At 44.6% G+C, this 23,286-nt stretch overlaps 2 protein-coding genes across 7 annotated transcripts in view; both read left to right on the top strand.

The window, feature by feature from the left end:
* The window catches only part of STIM1 (stromal interaction molecule 1), a 222,740-nt gene extending 216,154 nt beyond the window's left edge, over positions 1–6,586 (top strand). For 3 of the 6 annotated variants that reach the window (XM_033206878.1, XM_033206880.1, XM_033206875.1), the window contains one exon: positions 4,667–6,586. In XM_033206878.1, coding sequence (XP_033062769.1) covers positions 4,667–5,180 — 514 coding nt within the window. In that variant the 3' untranslated portion in view covers positions 5,181–6,586. The remainder of the gene's footprint in view (positions 1–4,666) is intronic. The other 3 variants (XM_033206879.1, XM_033206876.1, XM_033206877.1) reach the window with 2 other exon arrangements.
* Positions 6,587–7,484: 898 nt separating this feature from the next.
* The window catches only part of RRM1 (ribonucleotide reductase catalytic subunit M1), a 46,490-nt gene continuing 30,688 nt past the window's right edge, over positions 7,485–23,286 (top strand). The window contains exons 1-4 of the mRNA XM_033203857.1: positions 7,485–8,376; positions 15,038–15,126; positions 19,689–19,866; positions 21,953–22,053. Coding sequence (XP_033059748.1) covers positions 8,358–8,376; positions 15,038–15,126; positions 19,689–19,866; positions 21,953–22,053 — 387 coding nt within the window. The 5' untranslated portion in view covers positions 7,485–8,357. The remainder of the gene's footprint in view (positions 8,377–15,037; positions 15,127–19,688; positions 19,867–21,952; positions 22,054–23,286) is intronic.

Genomic DNA, 23,286 nt, shown 5'->3' with positions numbered 1-23,286 from the left:
TGCTGCTTGATCAACTCTGGGGGTGTGTGCAGTGGGGAATCTTCTTCTTATCCTGTTTGTTCCCAGCTCTGGGATTCCTTTTTAAGGTCAGCCTACTTTCTCCCCTTCTGTGTTTGGGGTTTCCTGACTCTAAAAATGAGTAACGACTTTCTTCCCTCATGACCCTATAGCACTTTTGCCTAAACTATGCACTTTCACATTAGTTCTCACTTGGGCCCTCACTTCCTTCACTCCTTCAACAAGCATTTACTAATGCCTACTCTGTGCCAGGCTCTGCCGGGCATAGGGGTTCACTGGTGATAAGACACAATCCCGGCCGGGCGCGGTGGCTCAAGCCTGTAATCCCAGCACTTTGGGAGGCTGAGACGGGCGGATCACGAGGTCAGGAGATCGAGACCATCCTGGCTAACACGGTGAAACCCCATCTCTACTAAAAATACAAAAAACTAGCCGGGCGAGGTGGCGGCGCCTGTAGTCCCAGCTACTTGGGAGGCTGAGGCTGGAGAATGGCGGGAACCCGGGAGGCGGAGCTTGCAGTGAGCTGAGATCCGGCCACTGCACTCCAGCCTGGGCGACAGAGCGAGACTCCGTCTCAAAAAAAAAAAAAAAAAAAAAAAAAAAAAAAAAAAAAAAAAGACACAATCCCAGCCATCAAGAACTACAATCTTGTCTGAGAGAGATACATAAATAATTATGGGAAAATTTATTAAGTGCTATGGGGGTGTTGAGGAAGGAGTGACTAGCAGTGTGTACCTGGGTGGGTGGAATGCTTCACCAAAGAGATGAACATCCTGTGTGAAGGGAAAGGAGAAAGAGTATTCTAGCCAGAGGAAACACTGTGTGCAGAGACATGGAGATTCAAGAGAATATGATATATTTGTGGTTAGAACACTGGATATGTGTTGGTGGGAAGGAGAAACAGCTGAGGCTAAAATGATGAAGGCTCTGAAAGGAAAGGGTTTTGGCCTCTACCCGTTAGGAGATGGAAAACTACAAAAGGGTTTCTAAGAGAAAATTAATCAGTCACATTTGCATTTTAGAAATAACATTTTAGTGGCTGTGTGAAGGAAGGAAGCGGAAGACTACAGGAATTTGGAAAACATTCCAGTAGACCACTAGGGGAGGTAATGAGGCCTTGGGATAAAAAGACATGATGAATTTGGTAACTGGCTACAGTGGTGAAGGAAAGGGAGGATCTAGTATGACACTCAGGTTTATAGCTTGAGTGGACTGAATGGACATAGCATCCTTCATGAAATTAGGGAACCAAGACAGGGGACATAGGTTTTGGGGTTTTGGACAAGAAGAGTTTATAGGTGGGGCAGGAATTAAAATATACATTTTTAGAATAGTAAGTTAAGGTTCTAAAAGGGTAATTCCCTCCAGGTCTCACAACTAGTTGAGAGCAGAGACAGATTAGAACTTGGCTTTCCATTCCAGAATACTCCGTTGGATATTTTTGTCTTTTCACAAGGTCTCAAAAAGTGTACTGGAAAATAATTGGTGAAAGGTTTTTCTTCCACAGCTTTGTCTGGCAGCTGCAGGGACTTTTCTTGCTAATACCCAAGATGGTAGACTAGGATCAGAGGTAGTAGCCTTGACCTTGCCTGGAACAAGCTTAGGAGACACTCAGAAAGTCCTTCCCCTCTGGAAGTACTTCCCATCTCTGAAGTGGTGACCACAGCCCAGTCCTGTCCTCTGGGCTGCAGTCTGCTTACTCTGTTGCTTTTTTTCAGTTCTATCTCACTCTGGATACCCATTTATTCAACTCTGCCCCTTAAACCTCTGGATAGTTATGCTTGAGGGCTGTTCCTTTCTCTTGCACAAAGGGATTGCCCTTACTAGGATTATTACTCAGCAGAGCCACTCATATCCATTCTCATTCTCATTTTCATCCAAAAGCCTAGGAAGGGAGACTGCTCCTTCCAATACAGATGGAGAGGATCAAATTGGGTTGGGGAAACTAGGGGATGCTGTGAATTCCATGCTCCAAGGTTTAAGCTGAGGGCAGTGGGGAGGAAGGGCGGAGAGGTACCTGTATCCACCTGGCCTGTTCACTACTTAATTTTCTTTTGCACCATGCACCAGAGGATCATCTCTAAAGGCAAACAGGCTCTCTGGTAAGGTCAGTAGCTTGGGATGGGAGTCCGAGGCAGCCCAGCCTTTGGGGAGGGACCCCGGCCTGATTGTTCTAAGTGATTCAGGGAGGGAAGGTGAGCCTGCCTCATACTGGGCCTTTTCCCTCCTATATCTCCCTGGGCTTCCTCCCAGGTTCTTATCTTGCTTTGGCAGTCCAAACTTTTAGTTGATGAGGGAGGCATAGAAGGACAGGAATCGGCTGGGTGCAGTGGCTCACGCCTGTAATCCTAGCACTTTGGGAGGCCAAGAGGGGAGGACTGCTTAAGCCCAGGAGTTTCAGACCAGCCTTGGAAACAAAGTGAGACCCTGTCTCTACAAAATCAAAAATTTAGTTGGGCATGGTGGCAGATGCCTGTGGTCCCAGCTACACGGGAGGCTCAGGCAGAAGGATCACTTGAGCCGGGGAGGTCGAGGCTGCAGTGAGCCAAGATCACGCCATTGCACTCCAGCCTGGGCGACAGAGCGAGACCCTGTCAATAAATAAATGAAAAGATGGATAGGAATCAAGACCATATAGGGGTGTGGTCCAGGAGAAGTGAGGCTGGGAAAGCCCTAACCTCCTGATTTCTCCTCCTTGGTGTTAGAGAGGGTAGGATCCCAGGATCTTCACTTCCTCAGCTTAGAGGACCCCTTTTCTTAGTGTGATTGCTCCCCAGAACTTCCTTGGCACCTTGCTCATTGGTTTATAATAGTGTTTGGAAAAGGCAACATATGGAGAGGATCATCTTGGGGCTTAGAGAAACAAGGATAAGTTTAGAAGCAAGGACAGTGTCAGATATATGAAACCAAATATGAGACTGAATATTTGTAAATACTAGAATATGTGGCTAACACAATATTTGTAGAATGGAAGCTGAGCTGGACTTGTTCTCTGCTGCCTGCTGAGTCCAGGAAGGTACTGGTCCATGGGGTGGCTACTTAGTTATTTGCTTCCTCCTGAGAATTAAGTCTACAATAGCTATGAGTCAACCCCCTGCTTTTGCCTGTTTCAGGGGCCTGGTTCCCTCCCTAACTTCTGACCCTCAGCCTCTTTCTTTCTAGGTCCTATGGTGGTCTCCTTTCTCACTCATGACTCTTCCCCTTTGGCTAGCAGATGTTTAAACATTTCCCTTAGCTCTCTTCTCTGCTTTTGCTGAAGTTCTCAGGCCTCTAGGAAGGCAGAAGGAGGATTCAGGATTGGCAGAGAGAGCACCTCCATATCTACCTTTTTGTCTGTAGAGCAGGAGGAGTGACATCTGGAATTGATTCATGGCTTAGGAACCACCAGCTCCTTAGAGGGGCTCAAGTTCCTAGACTAGCCTCTGTGTGTGCATGTCCAATGTGCGGTGGCATGTCTCCATAACTCAGCCTTGCAAAGAAGCCTCTTGTGACCGGCCCTTACATAGGCCTTTCAGCTTGGCAGGCCTCATCATCTTCATTCCCACAATAATTTCTACATTTCCAAGTGCTTTGCCAGCATATTTGATCCTCCAGTCTTGTAAGAGAAATTGAATTGGTATTATCTTCACTGGGCCAAAGTTAAGAACTAGCAAGTTTAGATGACTTGTCCAAGATCGCACAGAAAAGTCCAGAACTCTTCTGAACCATTGCTCTTTAAAGGCCAACATCCTGTCTTTCTATGCCTCCCTACATTCTCCCTGTCAGCAGAGGTCTGTAAGAGACCCCACCCTTCCTGCCGCACCACAGACTTTGGTTTGAACTCTGCAATACCTATCTATGACCTCCTTTGAATCCTGTGAGATGGTTAGAAGAGGCAGCATCCTGGCCTTTTGGGGTGGCTGAAGGATTTTTTGCAAGGCTGTTCTAACCTTCTCATCCCCGGCCTGGGTCAGGTCCACTGACTGCATGTGCCCTGTTTCTTGGGGTCTGACCCAGACTGGATAATATCCTAAGGTGTGACAGGAGTAAGTGGGGGAGGAAGGCATGGAAAATGGTGACTCGAAGCAGTATGTGGTTTCTGTGTTAGCTTAAGATTGAGTCCCAGGAAATCTAGCCAGCTATGAGAAGGTAGAGATTTTATTGAGGAGGATGCCTGTGGAATTTAAGCCTATGGTTGCACCAGTTCAGAGCCAGAGCATTCACCAGTTGTGGAGCCCATTGCCATTGGAAAACCATTTGCCAGGCAGATGATGGCATTTTTTGTTTTTGTTTCTTGTCTCTCTTCTCTCCCCATCACTTTTCCCTTTCTTGTCTTTCTGTCTTGGCCCTTCTTTCTACCTGCTTATCCTTTTGCTTTTCTTCCTCTACAATTCTACTCTCCTTTTCCTGTCTCTTTTCCAATCTATCCTCATTCCCTCCTCCTGCCTCCTCTCTTATCCTATACTTACGGCTGCGCAACTTCTGTCTATTCCTCTTTCCTCTCTCCTTCCCACCTGCCTGTTCATCCTATTTCTCTCTCCTGCCGCTCTATCCCCATTTTCCTACCCTGTCCTTGTCTTCTTGTGTTGTCCCACTCTCCTCTTCACCTTTCCACCATCACCCCATCCAATATATGTCCCTTTCTTCCTCTCTGCCCCATGTCTTGCAGGGATTTGACCCATTCCGATTCGGAGTCCTCCCTCCACATGAGTGACCGCCAGCGTGTGGCCCCCAAACCTCCTCCGATGAGCCGTGCCGCAGATGAGGCTCTCAATGCCATGACTTCCAATGGCAGCCACCGGCTGATCGAGGGGGTCCACCCAGGGTCTGTGATGGAGAAACTGCCTGACAGCCCTGCCCTGGCCAAGGCATTACTGGCGCTGAACCATGGGCTGGACAAGGCCCACAGCCTAATGGAGCTGAGCCCCTCAGCCCCACCTGGTGGCTCTCCACATTTGGATTCTTCCCGTTCTCACAGCCCCAGTTCCCCAGACCCAGACACGCCATCTCCAGTTGGGGACAGCCGAGCCCTGCAAGCCAGCCGAAACACACGCATTCCCCACCTGGCTGGCAAGAAGGCTGTGGCTGAGGAGGATAATGGCTCTATTGGCGAGGAGACAGACTCCAGCCCAGGCCGGAAGAAGTTTCCCCTCAAAATCTTTAAGAAGCCTCTTAAGAAGTAGGCAGGATGGGGGTGGCAGTAATGGGACAGCTTGTCCTTCCCTGGGTCTTCTGCCTCTCCTTCCCTCCCTCCCTTCAAGATAACTGGTCCCAAGAGTGGGGCATGGGAAGGGCTGGTCCAGGGGTCTGGGCACTGTATATACCTGCACTGTACATCCTTGGGTCCTTCATTATTATTTATTAACTGACCACCATAGCCTACCTGCCCTGCCTCCCTCCCAACCATGGGCTGCTGCTGTCACTCCCTCTCCGCTTCAGTGCATGTCTTAGTTGCTGTTCCCTCAGCTCCCAGCTCCACCTCTGGAGTTCAGCTTCTGTCTCTGCTGTCCCAGTTTTGAGGTTTGGTTTCTTGTTTCTGTCTCTTGCTTTCAGGCTCCTCCCTCCCACCACTCCCCAGCTTCCCCTAGCAGTTACAGGGAAGATAGGAGGAGTAACTTCTGACGTTTGCCTCAGATCCGTTCCACCCCACTCACAGTGGTTCTGTTTGCTCCAGACTGGGGCCAGGGCCTAATCTTTGGGATTTGTTCTTTGGTATTGTTGTGGGTCAGAAGGAACCTCATCCTAGATCTCACTCAGGCTTCCAGGAGTCCATGGGGGAGTGAAACCAATTCTCAGAGAACAACCCACCAGAGACTTTTAAAGAGAGGCTTGGGGATGGGTTGGAAGAGGCCTCGCTTCATTGGAGGATGAGTGGATGCCAGAACTGTAGGTTATAAGGCAGTCACTTTTTCTCTCTTCTCCCACCCACACCTGCCTCCCTCTTACCCCTGCTCCCCCACACTGCAGGAGGGTTTGTCTCTAAGAGGTGCTGCCCCAAAGCTCCCCAAGCATCAATACTCCTGGGGCTCAGGACAAGTGGCTCCCCTGGCCCGGGGAGCCACAGCCATGATACAGGGCTCTTATGGAGCCCTGGAGTTGTTGGGCAAGGATGCTGTCATATTTTTGAGCCAAAAGACAAACAAGTTAAAAGGAAAAAAATCTCCTGAATTTCCCAAGTGCCTATGCTGCATATTCCCCTTGTTAGATCCCATTTTCATGTTGCTTTGTAGCCTTGGCCAGAGGCTCAAAAAGGACACAACCAGTTTGGGGAAGGGGTGGCTAAGGAAGATGGTATAGGTGAAGGTGGCTGTGTGACCACTTCCCCCCACCCTTCCCACCCTCTACAACTCTCTCCCTTACCTGTTTTTGCTATGGCTGCAAAGGTATTTTCCCTCTGCCCCACTCCCTGCCATGCCTTTATCCTGGGATCCTATTTTGGGCCTAGGGTGGGTGCACCTGGGGCTGGTCTTAGGAGGGTGCTAGGTTGTAGACTGCCTTGTACCCCCTGGACACCCTCAAATGGGGTTTTCTGTGTTATTTCATAAGACTCTTTGAAGTCCAATAAAGCATGTAGGAGATTTTAACCCCTGCTGGCTTTGACTCTCATTGTGTTCTCTGTGCTGTGGCATGATGGGATGAAGAGACTATCTTTCCTTTGCCCAGGGAAAATGAAACTTGAATGCACATACCCAGAAGCTCTGTGGGCAGGGTTACCAGATACATGCAGGATGACCAGTTAAATCTGAACTTCAGATAGTTTTTAAAGTATAATTTTCTCTCATGCAGTGTCTGGGACACATTTTTATTTGCTAAATTGGGAAACCCTATGTCTGGGTAAACTTGACCCTATCTATCCTGTAACTTCACTTATGACTTTTAAAAAACATCTATTTAATTTTTCTTTTTCGTTTTTTTTGAGATGGAGTCTTGCTCTCTTGCCCAGGCTAGAGTGCAATGGCGCGATCTTGGCTCACTGCAACCTCTGCCTCCTGGGTTCAAGCGATTCTCCTGCCTCAGCCTCCTGAGTAGCTGGGATTACAGGCGCGTGCCACCATGCCTGGCTACTTCTTGTATTTTTAGTAGCGATGGGGTTTCACCATGTTGGTTAGGCTGGTCGCGAACTCCTGACCTCGTGATCTGCCTACTTCGGCCTCCCAAAGTGCTGGGAGTGAGGCACCGCGCTGTCCTAATTTTTCTATTTTTTGTAGAGATGGGGTCTCACTATGTTGCCCAGGCTTATCTCAACACCTGGCCTCACATGATACTCCCGCCTTAGCCTCCCAAGATGCTGTAATTACACTTATGACTTTCCATGATTTTTCAAATTACTTCACAGGGAGCTTGGGCAGCTTCTGGAGGGTAGTGAGAAACCAATGAAAAGGCTTTAGGGAAAAGATGCCACAGATGAAATTTCGTAAAGATCGCTTTGGTAGCCCAAATCACAAGCTTCTACACCAGCCTTGCATATTAGGGTTCTCATCTATTCTTATTTTCCACCTTAAGTCACCAAGTCCATCCTACCTCCACAAGGCAAATACCCTGTCTCTGCTACCATCCACTGAAGAACCCTAAAAGCAAATGGGTACTGACCCTGCTCTGCTTAAAATTCTCTCAGGGATCTGATTTGCGTCAGGATAAAATCCAAACGTCATTGGCCTTGCGCGGTTTTCTTCCAGTTCCTGAGTGCCAGTCTTCTGGCCGATCTGAAAGCCCTGGGGGCTCCAAGCTGCCCACGGCTGTGGAGCCTAGGCTTGAGCCCACAGCGGACGGCATAATAAATGTCAAAGCAAGAAAAATGTTCCAGCCTGTTAGGTTTTGTTATTTCAAAAGTAACAAAATAAGCGAACCGCCTTTCCTCCGGCGGAGACACGCAGGCGACAGGGGCGGCGCCTGACTTAGCAGGCTCTAGCTGTTACGCCAGGGCCCCAAGGCTTCCCAATTCGGCTTGCCCACACAAAACATGGCGGCAGGAGAGCAGCGTTTCCGCCGGATATGTCCACATCCAACGGGGCCCATGGGAGAGGCGCAGTCTTCTAGCTCTTGCCCAGACTCAACATGGCGGCTACAAGGCGCCTGAACTAGTCTGCGAAGCCTACCCCAGGCGTGGGCCGCAGCGTCGAGTAACGTCATTCGAACCACGTCGCACCCCTTTGTGCGTCACGGGTGGCGGGCGCGGGAAGGGGATTTGGATTGTTGCGCCTCTGCTCTGGAGAAAGTGCTGTCTGTCTCCAACTCCAGTTCCTGTCTTTGAGCAGCGCCTGCAACCTAACCCTTCCCACTCTGTCACCTTCTTGATCCCGCCGGCGCTTTAGAGCCGCAGTCCAGTCTCCGATCCTTCAGAGCCTCATCCACTAGCCGCGATGCATGTGATCAAGCGAGGTGAGGGGGCAACAAGGTGGGCGAGAAGGGAGGTGAGGGGACGCGGGCTGCCGCCGCCGGAGCTCATGCCCAACCCGCCCGCCCGCCTCCGCTGCTTCCCGCCTTTCCCGCCGCGGCCTTCCGCCCTGTCAGCTCGCTCGGCCTTCCGTCTTCAGTCAGCCTGCCCCGAACCTCCTTCGGGCCTTCAGGCTGCGCCCCTTCGGCTTTGTCATCCTGCCGCCTTTCAAAAGGATAACGCCCTGTATCGAGTAGTGACTGCCGAGCACTTTCCAGGCACTATTTTATTCCTCTCTACAAGCCTCTGAGAGAGAGATTATTAGCTCCACTTTACAGATGAGGAAACTGAAGCTCAGAGCGAGGTTTCGTCAACTGACCCAAAGTCACCCATAGCTGACAATACAGTTTGATTTGGAAAACCGTGGGGTTGGTGAGCTGTCTTAGGCACTGGGTGGGGGGGCAGCTGGGAAAGAAAGAGGGGGACTCTTTACCCTACATAGCCACTTGTCAGTTTACTGATCTCTTTTGTGGGGTGAGGATAGGAGTATGGGGTGGAAAAAACAGATCCCAGACAGACAGCATCCTGGAATTCCTTTCCCTTCATGGCAAGAGATACTGAATCAGAGAAGGTTGGTTGAGACATCTTCTGACAAGATGGGGCCTGGGAAGAGTCAGGAACTTGTATTCTTTCTCAACAGTTCCTTTTCATTAGACTTGCCGAGTCCCTGCTTTGTGCCCAGTCCTTTGCTTGGCTTTGTGAGATTATAAGAGGAGACAGTCCCTGCCTTGGGAATAGGCTTAATCGGGTTGGAAAAACAAGAGCAACATACTTTTAACAGCCACATGAGATATGTATGAACAAGTTTTGAGTTGAACCTACTTGCCTTTGTTAAAGCAATACAATTATTTCCAAATTGTAGGCACTTAGTAAATACTGGTTGATCGACTGGTTGTTTCTGTTTTGTCCTCTAGGCTGTGAACATATCAAAAGTGGAGATTTGTTTGAGACAGAGTTTTGCTCTGTCACCCAGGATGGAGTGCAGTGGTGTAGTCATAGCTAACTGTAACCTTGAAGTCCTGGGCTCAAGTGATGCTCTTGCCTCAGCCTCTTAAGTAGCTAGGACTATAGGCATGCACCACCGTGGGTGGCTAATTTTTAAAAATTTCTGGTAGTGAAGGAGTCTTGCTGTGTTTCCCAGGCTGGCTTTGAACTGCCGGCCTCAAGCCATCCTCCCTTCCTTGGCTTCCCAAAGTGCTGGGAATACAAGCAAGATGGAGACTTTTCTGCTTACATTTAGCACAGGACCTGACATGAGTAGATTCTTAAAGAATGAAAGAAAATAATTGTATCAAAATGTAGGACATGATGAGTGCTGCGAATAAGCAGGTAGTTGATTTGGTTTAACTACAGCCAATGTCCAGATTGGTTTAACTACAGACAAGAGTTGGAAAGGTGGACAGTAGTGGCCCTTCTTGTTTTTGGTATCTTGAGAACATCATTCTCTGAATTTTCCTAGCTCCCATTTTAGCTGACCAAAGAGCAAAATCTTTTATTGATCCATTCCTAAGAGTGAGAGCTAAGCATCTATTTTTGTATTTTTATTTTTTTACATTATTATTTATTAGTTTTTTTTTAGAGATGAAGTCTCGCTATGTTGCCCAGGCTGGTCTTGAACTCCTGGGCTCAAGCAATCCTCCCACTTCAGCCTCCCAAAGTGCTTGGATTACAATGCTGGGAGCCACCGCACCTGGCTTGAGCATCTATTTTTTAAATCATTAGATATGGGAGAGATGTTTAGGATGGTTTATGATAAGTTAGTAACAAAGATGAATTGAAAATGTATGGACTTAGATGACCAGAATGGATAAAATTCAACTCTGTTGAATTTTTAACATTTTGAGTCTACTTCTAAATACTGTTGTTTAAAAAGTGCTACTTTGGCTGGGAGTGGTGGCTCACACCTGTAATCCCAGCACTTTGGGAGGCCAAGGCGGGTGGATCATTTGAGGTGTGGAGTTTGAGACCAGCCTGGCCAACATGGTGGAACCGTCTCTACTAAAAATACAAAAGTTAGCCAGACGGTAGTGGTTTGCGCCTGTAATCCCAGCTATTCAGGAGGCTGAGGCGGGAGAATTGCTTGAGCCTGGGAGGCAGAGGTTGCTGAAATCCTGCCATTGCACTCCAGTCTGGGCGACAGAGTGACACCCTGTCTCAAAAAAAAAAAAGTGCTAGCTACAACTAACTAAAAAGCGGAGCTTATTTTGTTTCTCATTCCTTCATAGAGCATAATTTGATCCAGATGGTTCATGCTGTAGATTCTGCCATTGTAGCATTCAGCAAGACTTGTTAGTATACAACATGTACTTAGATTTCTTTCTTTATTTTTTTATATTTGTATGTTTCTATATTTTATTTTTATGTTTCTTTAATATGCATAGGGTTTTTGGTTTTCTGGACTTTTTTTGTCCCCTTTTATTTTTGGCATGTCAGTGAAATATCAGACTAACTCCTATAGTTTTTGTTAATTTTTTCTTTTTTTTTTTTGAGATGGGGTCTTGCTCTGTCACCCAGGCTGGAGTGCAGTGGCGTGATCTCAACTCACTGCAGTCTCTGCCTCCTGGGTTCAAGAGATTCTCCTGCCTCAGCCTCCTCAGTAGCTGGGACTACAGATGTGCACCACCATATTTTTAATATAATTATTCAGAAGGGCAACTGGAAGTTGACTTTCAAGTACCTACTGAATGTGCTAATGTCTTGCTAAACACTGAGGGCAGTAATGGAGAAGGCAGCTCTGTCTTCAAAGAACTTAAAATTGTTAGGGATTTAGGAACAATCCATATGACAATTGTTAGATAGAAGAGAATAGTAGATGAGTTTTTTTCATCTGCTATCTTGAGCTGTTTTTCCTAATGGGAGAGTATCATTCGTCAAGGAGATTATGGTTAAAAAAATAAACACTGAGAACCATTGCAGTAAATGACAAAGTAGCTCACTGAGTTGTAAACTGTTTTGGAATTTAGTGTAGTATTTTCAAAACTTTGGATTGTAACTCGCAGTAAAAAACAAAGCGTTTTACAGACATACGTGTATATATGTGGATACACATAAAATGATACAAAAGTTTATGAAATAATGTCTTCGAAAGCATCCATTTGCACTCTAATCTTTTATTCCAGATTATTTCCCTATCCCTCCCTTCCTCCCTCCTTCCCTCCCTCCCTCCTTCCCTCCCTCCCTCTCTCCCTTCCTTCCTTCCTATTCCATTCACAGCCTGCTATATTATTTTACAACTCTGTGTGTGGATACTGTGCTGTGTACTGGGATTCCTGTGATGAGTAGGCAGACATGGTTCCAGCTTCCAAAGATCCTACAATCAATTGAGAAAGATAGACAAATAAAGAAGTAATATGATAAGATATGATAAATACTCTTGAGAGGTTAAAGTATAGGCAGTAGAGGCCATTCATTCAGTTATTCATAAAGCATTTATTCAGCATCCCTTTGTGCTAGGAGCTGTTGTAGGCATTAGAGATTCTGCACTGAACAAAGCTAAATTACATTTCTCATTGAGTTTACAACTTGGTGTGGGTGGGAGTGGTAAGTATATATAAGAAATAAGTAAACATAATAATCAGTTAATTTCAGATACTAATTAATGAGATGATAGTAAAACCGGATCATGTGATAAAGATGAATGAGAACATAACCTTGGATTAGGTAGCCAGGAAAGGCTTCTCTGAGAAGCCAACATTTGAGCTGAACTAAATAGTACTAAGAGCTAGTAATGTGAGATCTGTGGTCTGAACATTCTCGGCAGAGGGAATTAGAAAGTTTGTATCTTGTGGAAAAGGCACGCATCCTTGGTCTTACAGGATTAGGGACATCTTCCTGAAGAGAGAAGAATGAAAGACAGTTGATAGTCAAGAGGAAATCACATTAGTATGCTAGAGGATTTTTTGTTTTATTTTTTATTTTTTGAGATTGAGTCTCGCTCTGTCGCCCAGGCTGGAGTGCAGTGGTGTGATCTCAGCTTACTGCAACCTCTGCTTCCCGGATTCAGGCAATTCTTCTGCCTCAGTCTCCCGAGTAGCTGGGATTACAGGCACCTGTCAGCATACCCAGCTCATTTTTTTTTTGTATTTTTAGTAGAGACGGGGGCTTCACCATGTTGGCTAGACTGGTCTCGAACTCCTGACCTCAGGTGATCCGCCTGCCTCAGGAGTTAGATGTATGGAAAGGTGGAAGAGGAACTTTTAGGCAGAGTAAGGTATAAGCAATGATGTGGATATGGGAATGGGAAGCCTTCTTGGGACTTACATTTCACAGGGAACAGTAGAAGAGATCTGGGGCCAAACTAAGAAAGACTTTGCTTGAGAGAAGAGGATAATGTAGGCAGTGAGAAGCAGGGATTACTGATGTGATAAAATCAACATCTGGCTTGAAAAACTCACCAAGTGGAATGACAGAATAGAGAACCGTGTGTCATTGGACCTTTAGATCTTTAGTCTGCCTCCTATTCTCACGTGTGAGTTAAGATTAATTACCAATGTACTTTTTTTTTTTTTTTTGTCAGTTTCCTGATTGACTTCAGAACTTCTGGCAGTTGCAGAATTTTCTTTTTGCTAAGTTGCTTTCCCCCGCCACTGCATGTATAATTGCAGAACGCTAATGTTGCTTTGTGGTTACCTGCCTGCTTAGTTTTCCAATTGCCAGAGCACTGAGGTTTCAGTCCCAGTGCCAGCCAGTTAATTTACCCCGTTCCAGAGTTAAATGCTGCAAATGTGAGCCTGATCAGAAAATTATCACAATGGTGATCAGAAAGAGAAGGGCTAACATATACTGGTAGAAGAAAACCAACTTGTTCTAGTGATAATGGGTTAATAGTGATGTCTTATTGTTCATTTATTCTTCATCAAATGTTTGAGAACTTGCCTTGTTCTAGGCACTAAATTTGAGAAAACAGATGTGAATGAGAGGGCCAAATGTAAACATATTTAACATGTTTCTTATTGGTTACTTCAGGTTGAGTATCCCTTATCCAAAATGCTTGGGCCCAGAAGTGTTTCAGATTTTGGATTTGTTTCAGATTTTGGAATATTCACATTATACTTACCGGTTGGGCATCCCTAATTAGAAAATCCAAAATCTGAAATGGTCCAAGGAACATTTTCTTTGAACATTGTGTTGGCATTGAAAAAGTTTTGGATTTTGGAGTGTTTTGGATTTTGGAATTTTGAATTAAGGATACTCAGCCTATAGTTACAATGGATTGTGGGTGCACAAAGGAGACAAAAACTAAATCAGTGTGAGACACTAATATTTATTGAGTGCCTATTGTATATCACTGTGATTTTTTTCCCCATAGGAGCAGCTTTATTTCATAATGAGGTATCATAATTGTAACTATGCCAAAGTTGTTACAACAAAAGCACTTTTTACCTTATCTCATTTTATTGTCACAGTAAACTGATGAGGCAAGTAGAATAGATATAATAATTAACCCCTTTCTACAAATGAAGATCTGTGAAATGACTGATTATGTTTTGTGGCTTGCCTAGGGTTAAGGCTGTTTGGTGGTTTGATATATTCACTATTCCTGGTAAGAATAAATAAAGGTCGGATGAGCTACTATTTGAGGTTAAACTAAGAGTAGTAAGACTTTTTGTCTAGAAGGACAAAGATATAATCTAAGTCCAAAATCATGAAAAATATTAGGTAAAATATATAGTATGTCAGATGGGATAAGTGCTATAGAGAAAAAGCACAGAAGGGGAAGGGAGATAAGAAGAGCAAGGGCCCTATTTGGGGCATTGCAATTTAAAATGGAATCATCAGGGAAAGCCTCATTGAGAAGGTGATGACATTGAGCAAAAGACCTAAAGGAGATCTATAGCAAGAAGGCCGGGTTGTCAAGGTAGAATAGGAAGGAAGGTGGGAGAGTTGGAGGTGAAATTGAGAGGTGGGTGCACAGGACAGGTTGTATAGGCTTCTGTGGATTTTTTTTTTTTTTTGAGATGGAATTTCACTCTTGTTGTCCAGGCTGGAATGCAGTGGCGTGATCTCAGCTCACTGCAACCTCCGCCTCCCGGGTTCAAGCAATTCTCATGCCTCAGCCTCCCGAGTAGTTGGGATTACAGGCCCCTGCCACCACGCCCAGCTAATTTTTTGTATTTTTAGTAGAGATGGGGTTTCACCATATTGGTCAGGCTGATCTAGAACTCCTGACCTCAGGTGATCCACCCGCCTTGGCCTCCCAAAGTGCTCGGCTTACAGGCGTGAGCCACCACGCCTGGCCTGTGGATTGTTTTTAACAATTTTGACTTTTATTCTGGAGATAAGAAGCCGCTATTAGGAGTTTTGAGGGAGGTAATGATACGATTCTGATTTTAACTTTTAAAGGGTAATTTTGGCTGCACTGTGGGGTGGGGGGGAATTTAGGAAGTTATCTGTAAATATCTGTCTGTATAGAATTCATACTCTTTGAAGGTGACATCAGAGAAGACAATCTCGTCATGAATCTTTTGAGGGGGCTTGAATCTTATCTGTGAAATAGCATTTCATATTGGTCAATTTACATGTTAATTACACTTGATTCTTTGACATTGTAGTCTTAATAATTGCTAACATGAATTTAATAATTGCTAACATGATTTGATTCTTTAGATGGCCGCCAAGAGCGAGTCATGTTTGACAAAATTACATCTCGAATCCAGAAGCTTTGTTATGGACTCAATATGGATTTTGTTGATCCTGTAAGTAAATATGGTTTTTATCTTGGGTTCCTTGTTTCATGTGTTTCTTTCCATTTGTCTCTTATTCCTGGACCTTCACTCACCTGATATACTTTGGTATTCTGGCTATGCCCTTTGATATAAAATTTGAATTCATTGCTTAAAACATTTTTTTTCTTAATTTTGGTTCTGTCCTGTGAGTTCTCACTTTTCAGAGAACTATGAATGTGAGTAAAGAGGAAAATTTGATATTACCATTTAATATCAGATATTTCCTTGAGTAACTTGTTTTATTCATTACTGGAAAAGCCTAGGCCAGGTGCGGTGGCTCACACCTGTAATCCCAGCACTTTGAGAGGCTGAGGTGGGCGCATCACCTGAGGTCAGGAGTTCAAGAACAGCCTGGCCAACATGATGAAACCCTGTCTCTACTAAAAATACAAAAATTAGCTGGGCCTGGTGGTGGGCGCCTGTAATCCCAGCTACTTGGGAGGCTGAGGCAGGAGAATCACTTGAACCTGGGAGGCAGAAGTTGCAGTGAGCCGAGATCATGCCACTGCACTCCAGCCTGGGCGACAGAGCGAAACTCCCTCTCAAAAACAACAACAACAAAAAAGAAAAAAAAAAAAAAAGGAAGCCTAAAGTTTGTTTTGGAATTGTGGTTATTTAGGTAGGGACTGGTTTAAAATTTGCTTTTTGTTATTTATGTAAAAAGATTTAAGTAATATAAAGTAGATTTCATGGACAATATTTAAGTCAAGAACAAACTATTCATAAATGAGTTGCTCTGCTTTTCTCCTTATCCTTTATAACTTCTATATTCTAGACTCTCATCAGTTATCTGGACTGTTTTCTGTGGTCTCTGCAGTGTCCTGGACTTCCTCTAATCTTGCCCTCTTCAAACTCGTCTTTCACCTGACTTCTAAAATGATCTTCCTTAAATGAGAATCTCTAAGAACTCTTTTTTTCAAATCCACCCATATTTCCATCTCCTTATTTAGGTGTCTTATCTGTACTGCTGTAAAACCTGTGCTCGTCTCATAGCTTTAATCATATAACATGGAAATTAATTATAGGTCTTTGTCCTACCCTAGAATTGAGGATGGGCTGTGTATCTTATTGTTGTGATATCCTCAGTGCTTGACATATATCTTATTAGCCACTTGACCAAAGTAAGTTTGGTCAAGAGGAAATGATTTTATGCATCTTGAAAATATGTTTATTGTAAATTCTCTTTTACATTGAGGACTTAAGACAATAATTAGAATAGTAGAATGTTAGAGTTGGAATGAACCTTAAGAGCCCATCCCATTTCATCTTTGTTTTATAGGTAAGAAAGTTCCAAAGAGAGAGGGAAGTGACTTAAGTTAGTGGGAGTATGGGGAGAAGCACCTAGGTCTCTTCACTCCCACATGTTCTATTGCCTCATGCAGTAGTACATTTTAGAGCGCAGGAGTGTTGCAGCATCCTCAAACTTCCTAAGGTAGATTCTGTTGAAAAACTGTCGGTGCACGTCTGTAATCCCAGCACTTTGGGAGACCGAGGTAGGCAGATTGCTTGGGCTCAGGAGTTTGAGACCAGCCTGGGCAACGTGGTGAAACTGCCCAGGTGCAGTGGCACAATCTTGGCCCACTGCAGCCTCCGCCCCTGGGGTTCAAATGATTCTTGTGCCTCAGCCTCCCTCCACTGGGATTACAGGCATGTGCCACCATGCCCGGCTATTTTTTTTTGTATTTTTAGTAGAGACAGGGTTTTGCCATGTTGGCTAGGCATGAACTCCTGGCCTCAAGTGATCTGCCCGGCTTGGCCTCCCAAAGTGCTGGGATTACAGGTGTGAGCCACACCGTGCCTTCCCTCAACCCTGTTTCTACAAAAAACAAAACAAAACAAAACAAAAATTAGCTGGGCATGGTGGCGCATGCCCGTAGTCCCAGCTACTTGGTGGTGGGAGGATCGCTTGAGTCCTGGAGGTTGAGGTTGCTGTGAGCTGAGACTGTGCCACTGTACTCCAGCATAGGCCACAGAATGAGACCCTGTCTCAAAAAGAAAAAAAGAAAAACTGTGTATGCTGTTAGATCTGGCACAGCACAGTTAGCACACAGATGGTATTTTATTCTGAGTTCTAATTGTTTGCCATATTGCTCTAGAAACTATTTAGAAGACTTCACTGCTCTTATACTGAACACACCTTATCTACTGGATCTGGGAAGAAAGTGATCGGGAGCAACTTGGGTTTAGCTATATTATAATTAGAATAGATTGCAGACTGTTAAAATAGTTACACATGTATGTGTCTTTTTTTTTGAGGGGGGTATGCATTGTTTTGCTGGGAAATACATTTATTTTCTGTTGGATTAAGTGGTTTCTTAAAGATTCAATAAACACACACACTCACAACTTAGAATTTGTTTTTCTTAAAAATGTATGCTGGCTGGGCGCGGTGGCTCACGCCTGTAATCCCAGCACTTTGGGAGGCCGAGGCGGGCGGATCACAAGGTCAGGAGATCGAGACCACGGTGAAACCCTGTCTCTACTAAAAATACAAAAAAAAACTAGCCGGGTGCGTTGGCGGGCGCCTGTAGTCCCAGCTACTCAGGAGGCTGAGGCAGGAGAATGGCGTGAACCCAGGAGGCGGAGCTTGCAGTGAGCCGAGATCGCGCCTCTGCACTCCAGCCAGGGGGACAGAGCGAGACTCCGTCTCAAAAAAAAAAAAAATGTATGCTAATACCTTGTGCATTGCATATCTTAAAAATGAACTTATAGCCGGGCGCGGTGGCTCAAGCCTGTAATCCCAGCACTTTGGGAGGCCGAGGCGGGCGGATCACGAGGTCAGGAGATCGAGACCATCCTGGCTAACATGGTGAAACTCCGTCTCTACTAAAAAATACAAAAAACTAGCCGGGCGAGGTGGCGGGCGCCTGTAGTCCCAGCTACTTGGGAGGCTGAGGCAGGAGAATGGCGTGAACCCGGGAGGCAGAGCTTGCAGTGAGCTGAGATCCGGCCACTGCACTCCAGCCCGGGCCACAGAGCGAGACTCCGTCTCAAAAAAAAAAAAAAAAAAAAAAAGAACTTATAATGTGGCCTTGAAAACAGTGAAATACAGTGAGGTTTAATGGGATTGGGGCCAGAAGACTTGTATGATAATATAACCTTGGGCAAGTCCCAGTAACCTGAGTCTCAGGTTCTTAATGTAAAATAGGTAATAATCATCTCATAAAGTGATTATGAAATGTCAGAGATTGTCAAAGTTGATAATTTTTAATCAACTTTGGTTGAGAATCATTTGAACCCTAGGGGTGGAGGTTGCACTTTGTAATTTGTGAAGTGCTAAAGACAGAGTAGTCATTAAATTATCATGACTCAGCCCCAAACCTAATTTATACTTCTTTCTCCTTTAATTGGCATGATTAAAGTTTGATTCATTTGCTTTTCTGTACTTATCCTTATATGGAATTTGGGAAAAGTAAGTATGAAGCTGGAGCCCTGATCACTTAGGGAGGATCTGAATGAAAAATGGGGAAATACTCATATAGAATCATTAGTCTGTTGGGAGAATTTGAATGAAAATAGGGAAATATAGAATCATTAGTATGTTTTCAGCTATTTCCCTGTGAGACTAATTGATTTAAAGGCTATATTTAGATTTTTTTAAATGACACCTTCATTTTATATGTAGTATACATTTTCTGTAGTTCTGCTGGGTTATGCATTCTCATTACTAAGTTTTCCACTGCCCACCATTCTGAAAGATAATTTTTCAGAGAAGTAAATTGTCTTGTTCTTTGTTTCAGACAGGGTCTCACTGTGTTGCCTAGGCTGGAGTGCAGTGCCATGATCACAGATAGCTCAGTGCAGCCTTGACTTCCCCAGTACAAGCATTCTTCCCACCTCAGCTTACCCTGTAGCTGCAACCAGAGGGACTTACCACCTTGACTGGCTAATTTTTTAATTTTTAGTAGGGATAGGGTCTCATATTGCTTAGGTTTGTCCCAAACTCCTGTGCTCAAGCGAGCCTCCTACCTCGGCCTTCCAAAGTGTTGGGATTACAGGTGTGAGCCACTGTGCCCAACCTGTCGTTTATATTGTGATGTGAATTTGATTGTTTTCTTTTTTTCTTTCCTTTTTTTTTTTTGAGACAGGGTCTCACTCTGTTGCCCAGGCTGGAGTGCAGTGGCATAATCACAGCTCCTTGCAGCCTCAGCTTCCTGAGTAGCTGGGATCACAGGTGTGTACCACCACACCCAGCTAATTTTTTTATTATTTGTGGAGATGGCGGGGGTGGGGGTCTTCCTAGCTTGCCCAGGCTGGTCTTGAACTCCTGGACTTAAGCCATTCTCCCATATTGGCTTCCCAAAGTGCTGTGATTATGGGTGTGAGCCACAACGCTTGGCTTTTTTTTTTTTTTTTTTTTAATAGGGTCATGAACTGCTAAGCTTAAGTGATCCCCTCACCTCAACCGCTGAGTAGCTAGAACTATACATATGTACTACCACACCTGGCAATGATGGTTTTCTTAATTACTCTTTTAAGGAAGCTATTGTTTCTTAGGAAAGCTCAAGTAATTCTTGGTTTTATTTTTGTAGGCTCAGATCACCATGAAAGTAATCCAAGGCTTGTACAGTGGGGTCACCACAGTGGAACTAGATACTTTGGCTGCTGAAACAGCTGCAACCTTGACTACTAAGCACCCTGACTATGCTATCCTGGCAGCCAGGATTGCTGTCTCTAACTTGCATAAAGAAACAAAGAAAGTGTTCAGTGGTAAGTCTCGGGTGAAAAAGTAAAAATTCAGTATTCTCAGAAAAGTAATAAGGGTAGTAGAAATCTTGACTGTTGAAAGAAGCAAATATGGCTAGGTGGGGTGACTTACACCTCAAATCCCAGCAATTTGGGAAGTCAAGGCAGGCAAATTGCTTGAGTCCAGGAGTTTGAGACCAGCTTGGGCAATGTGGCGAAACCCCAGCTCTACGTTTTAAGAAAAATCTAAAATTATAAAATAGACCAGGTGCAGTGGCTCACGCCTGTAATCCCAGTGCTTTGGGAGGCTGAGCAGGTGGATTGCTTAGGTCAGGAGTTTGAGACCAGCCTGGCCAACATGGTGAAACCCCACCTCTACTAAAAATGCAAAAAATTAGCTGGGCGTGGTGGCGGGGGCCTATAATCTCAGCTACTCGGGAGGCTGAGGCAGGAGAATTGCTTGAACCCGGGAGGTGGAGATTGCAGTGAGCCAAGCCTATGCCACTGCACTCCGGCCTGGGCGACAGAGTGAGACTCTCTGTGTCTCATAAATAAATAAATAAATAAATGGCAAATATGTAAATTAGTGGGAAAGAGTGGACTACAGTTTCCTATTTCTCCATGCTGCCTATCTGCTGTATGAAAGAGTTGATGTATCTTTGTTCTTTAAGTTTTTTATTCTCTCTCTTTTTAAATTTTTTTATTTTTTTTGAGATAAAGTTTTGCTCTTATCACCCAGGCTGGAGTGCAATGGTATGATTCGGCTCACTGAAACCTCCGCCTCCCGGGTTCAAGCGATTCTCCTGCCTCAGCCTCCCGAGTAGCTTGGGATTACAGGCACCTGCCACCACGCCCAGCTAATTTTTATATTTGTAGTAGAGATGGGGTTTCACCATGTTGCCCAGGCTGGTCTCAAACTCCTGACCTGAGGTGATCTGCCCTCCTTGGTCTCCCGAAGTGCTGGGCTTACAGGCGTGAGTCACTGCACCTGGACTTTCTCTCTTTTTTTTAAAGCCCATTGTGAGGCACTTGGTGGTGATAGGGTTGGAAAAATGAATAATATTTATTGACAAGTTTTGGGTTAAACAAAATGTTACAGTTGCTCCTTTCTCACTATATGCGAACTCTTCATTTCATCACTACCATTTTACAGCTCAAGGAATGTGGGAAAGGGAAGGTTAAATAATTTGTTCAGTATATAAGAAGCCAGCTGGTAGACTGAGATTAAAAAATCTTTATTGTTTCCTATTGGGAGCCAAAAAGGAAAAAAGAGTTTTTAAAAATTTTATGCCAGGCATGGTGGGCCTAATCCCAGCACTTTGGGAGGCCAAGGCAGGAGGATTACTTGAGCCCAGGAGTTCAAGACTAGCCAGGGCAACATAGTGAGACCCTTTCTCTCCAAAATTAAAAATGTTAACAAGGTATAGTAGTGTGTGCCTGTCATTCCAGCTACTCAGGAGGCTGAGGTGGGTGGCTAGCTTCCCAAAGAGCTGGGATTACGGATGTGAGCCACTGTCCAGCCTTAGGAATCTGTTTTATTTATTTATTTATTTTTATTTTATTTTATTTTTATTTTTATATTTTTGAGACAGAGTCTCGCTCTGTCACCCAGGCTGGAGTGCAGTGGCGCAATCTCAGCTCACTGCAAGCCCCGCCTCCCGGGTTCATGCCATTCTCCTGCCTCAGCCTCCCGAGTAACTGGGACTACAGGCGCGTGCCACCATGCCCGGCTAATTTTTTGTATTTTTAGTAGAGACGGGGTTTCACCGTGTTAGCCAGGATGGTCTTGATCTCCTGACCTCGTGACCCGCCTGCCTCAGCCTCCCAAAGTGCTAGGATTACAGGCGTGAGCCACTGTGCCCGACCCAGGAATCTATTTTAAACTACAAGAGCTTATAATCACTTTAACTCTAGAAGATTGTTTCCTTAAATGAGGCATTACATATTTCTTCAACATGTATGTGTTTATTGAGCACTTTATATGCTAGGTATTGAGGTGGGTTGAGATGAAAAAAAGGGTTGACAACCACTGTTTTCAACTATTACCTAAAGATTGAATTAGCTGTTAAGTGGTCTTGATATATTTTCATTTTTTGTTGTATTTTTTTAGATGTGATGGAAGACCTCTATAACTACATAAATCCACATAATGGCAAACACTCTCCCATGGTGGCCAAGTCAACATTGGATATTGTTTTGGCTAATAAGGATGTATGTATAACACTTTTCTGGTGGAAATTTTTTGATAGTCTTTTTTAATATTGCACACATTTTAGAAAATTTAAACACTACAAAAGATACAGGTAAATACAATTCTGTTTTTTTTCCTGCCCTGATTCCTGATTTTCCTCTTTAGAAACAACTTTATCGTTTTAAAATGTATTTTTCTGGAGCTATTTTGTACGTACATGTGTGTGCATACGTGTGTGTACATACATATTTTTATTTTCAGTGGTACTGTACTGTGCATAGTTTTCATTGATACTTTTTTCACTTGTAAGTATATCTTGTTTGTTCTCTATCAGCCTTTATGAATTTACCCATTTTTTTATAACAGTTGTATAATGTTCCATTTTATAGATATATTGTCATTGTATGTATGTGTTAGAATTCCTTTAGTGGGCCGGGCGCGGTGGCTCAAGCCTGTAATCCCAGCACTTTGGGAGGCCGAGACGGGCGGATCACGAGGTCAGGAGATCGAGACCATCCTGGCTAATACGGTGAAACCCCGTCTCTACTAAAAATACAAAAACTAGCCGGGCGAGGTGGCGGGCGCCTGTAGTCCCAGCTACTCGGGAGGCTGAGGCAGGAGAATGGCGGAAACCCGGGAGGTGGAGCTTGCAGTGAGCTGAGATCTGGCCACTGCACTCCAGTCCGGGCGACAGAGCGAGACTCCGCCTCAAAAAAAAAAAAAAGAATTCCTTTAGTGATCAATATTTGGTTTTCATCTTTTCACTGCAGTGAATATTCTTGTATGGTAGGTGTTTTGCCCATAGATGAATATATCTGTAAGATAAATCCCTTCAGTTGAATTGCTGAGCCAATGTGTATGTGAATTCAAAATTTTGATAGGCATTGCCAAACTGACTCCCAAAAAGGTTGCTCAGGTAAAATTTTACAAGCTCATGCTCAGCAGCTTAAAAATTATCCACTTGTATTTGAACCGCTTTCTTAACTAGATGCCAGAGGACAGAAGGGAAAAGATGTAGCCTAACCAGCCCTTTTACACACAGGATTTATTTACCATGTATGTCTGGACAGGTTAGAGACCAGTTTTAACTTTAGGTAATAGAATGATTAGGCTGGGTGAGGGGGCTCACGCCTGTAATCCCAGCACTTTGGAAGGCCAAAGTGGGTGGATCACGAGGTCAGGAGATCGAAACCATCCAGACTAACACAGTGAAACCCTGTCTCTACTAAAAATACAAAAAATTAGCACGCGCC

This window comes from Trachypithecus francoisi, unplaced genomic scaffold (genome assembly GCF_009764315.1).
Source record: "Trachypithecus francoisi isolate TF-2019V2 unplaced genomic scaffold, Tfra_2.0 Lachesis_group8, whole genome shotgun sequence".
In the NCBI taxonomy this organism is placed as follows: Eukaryota; Metazoa; Chordata; class Mammalia; order Primates; family Cercopithecidae; genus Trachypithecus; species Trachypithecus francoisi.
This window is presented reverse-complemented; position numbering and strand designations above follow the sequence as displayed.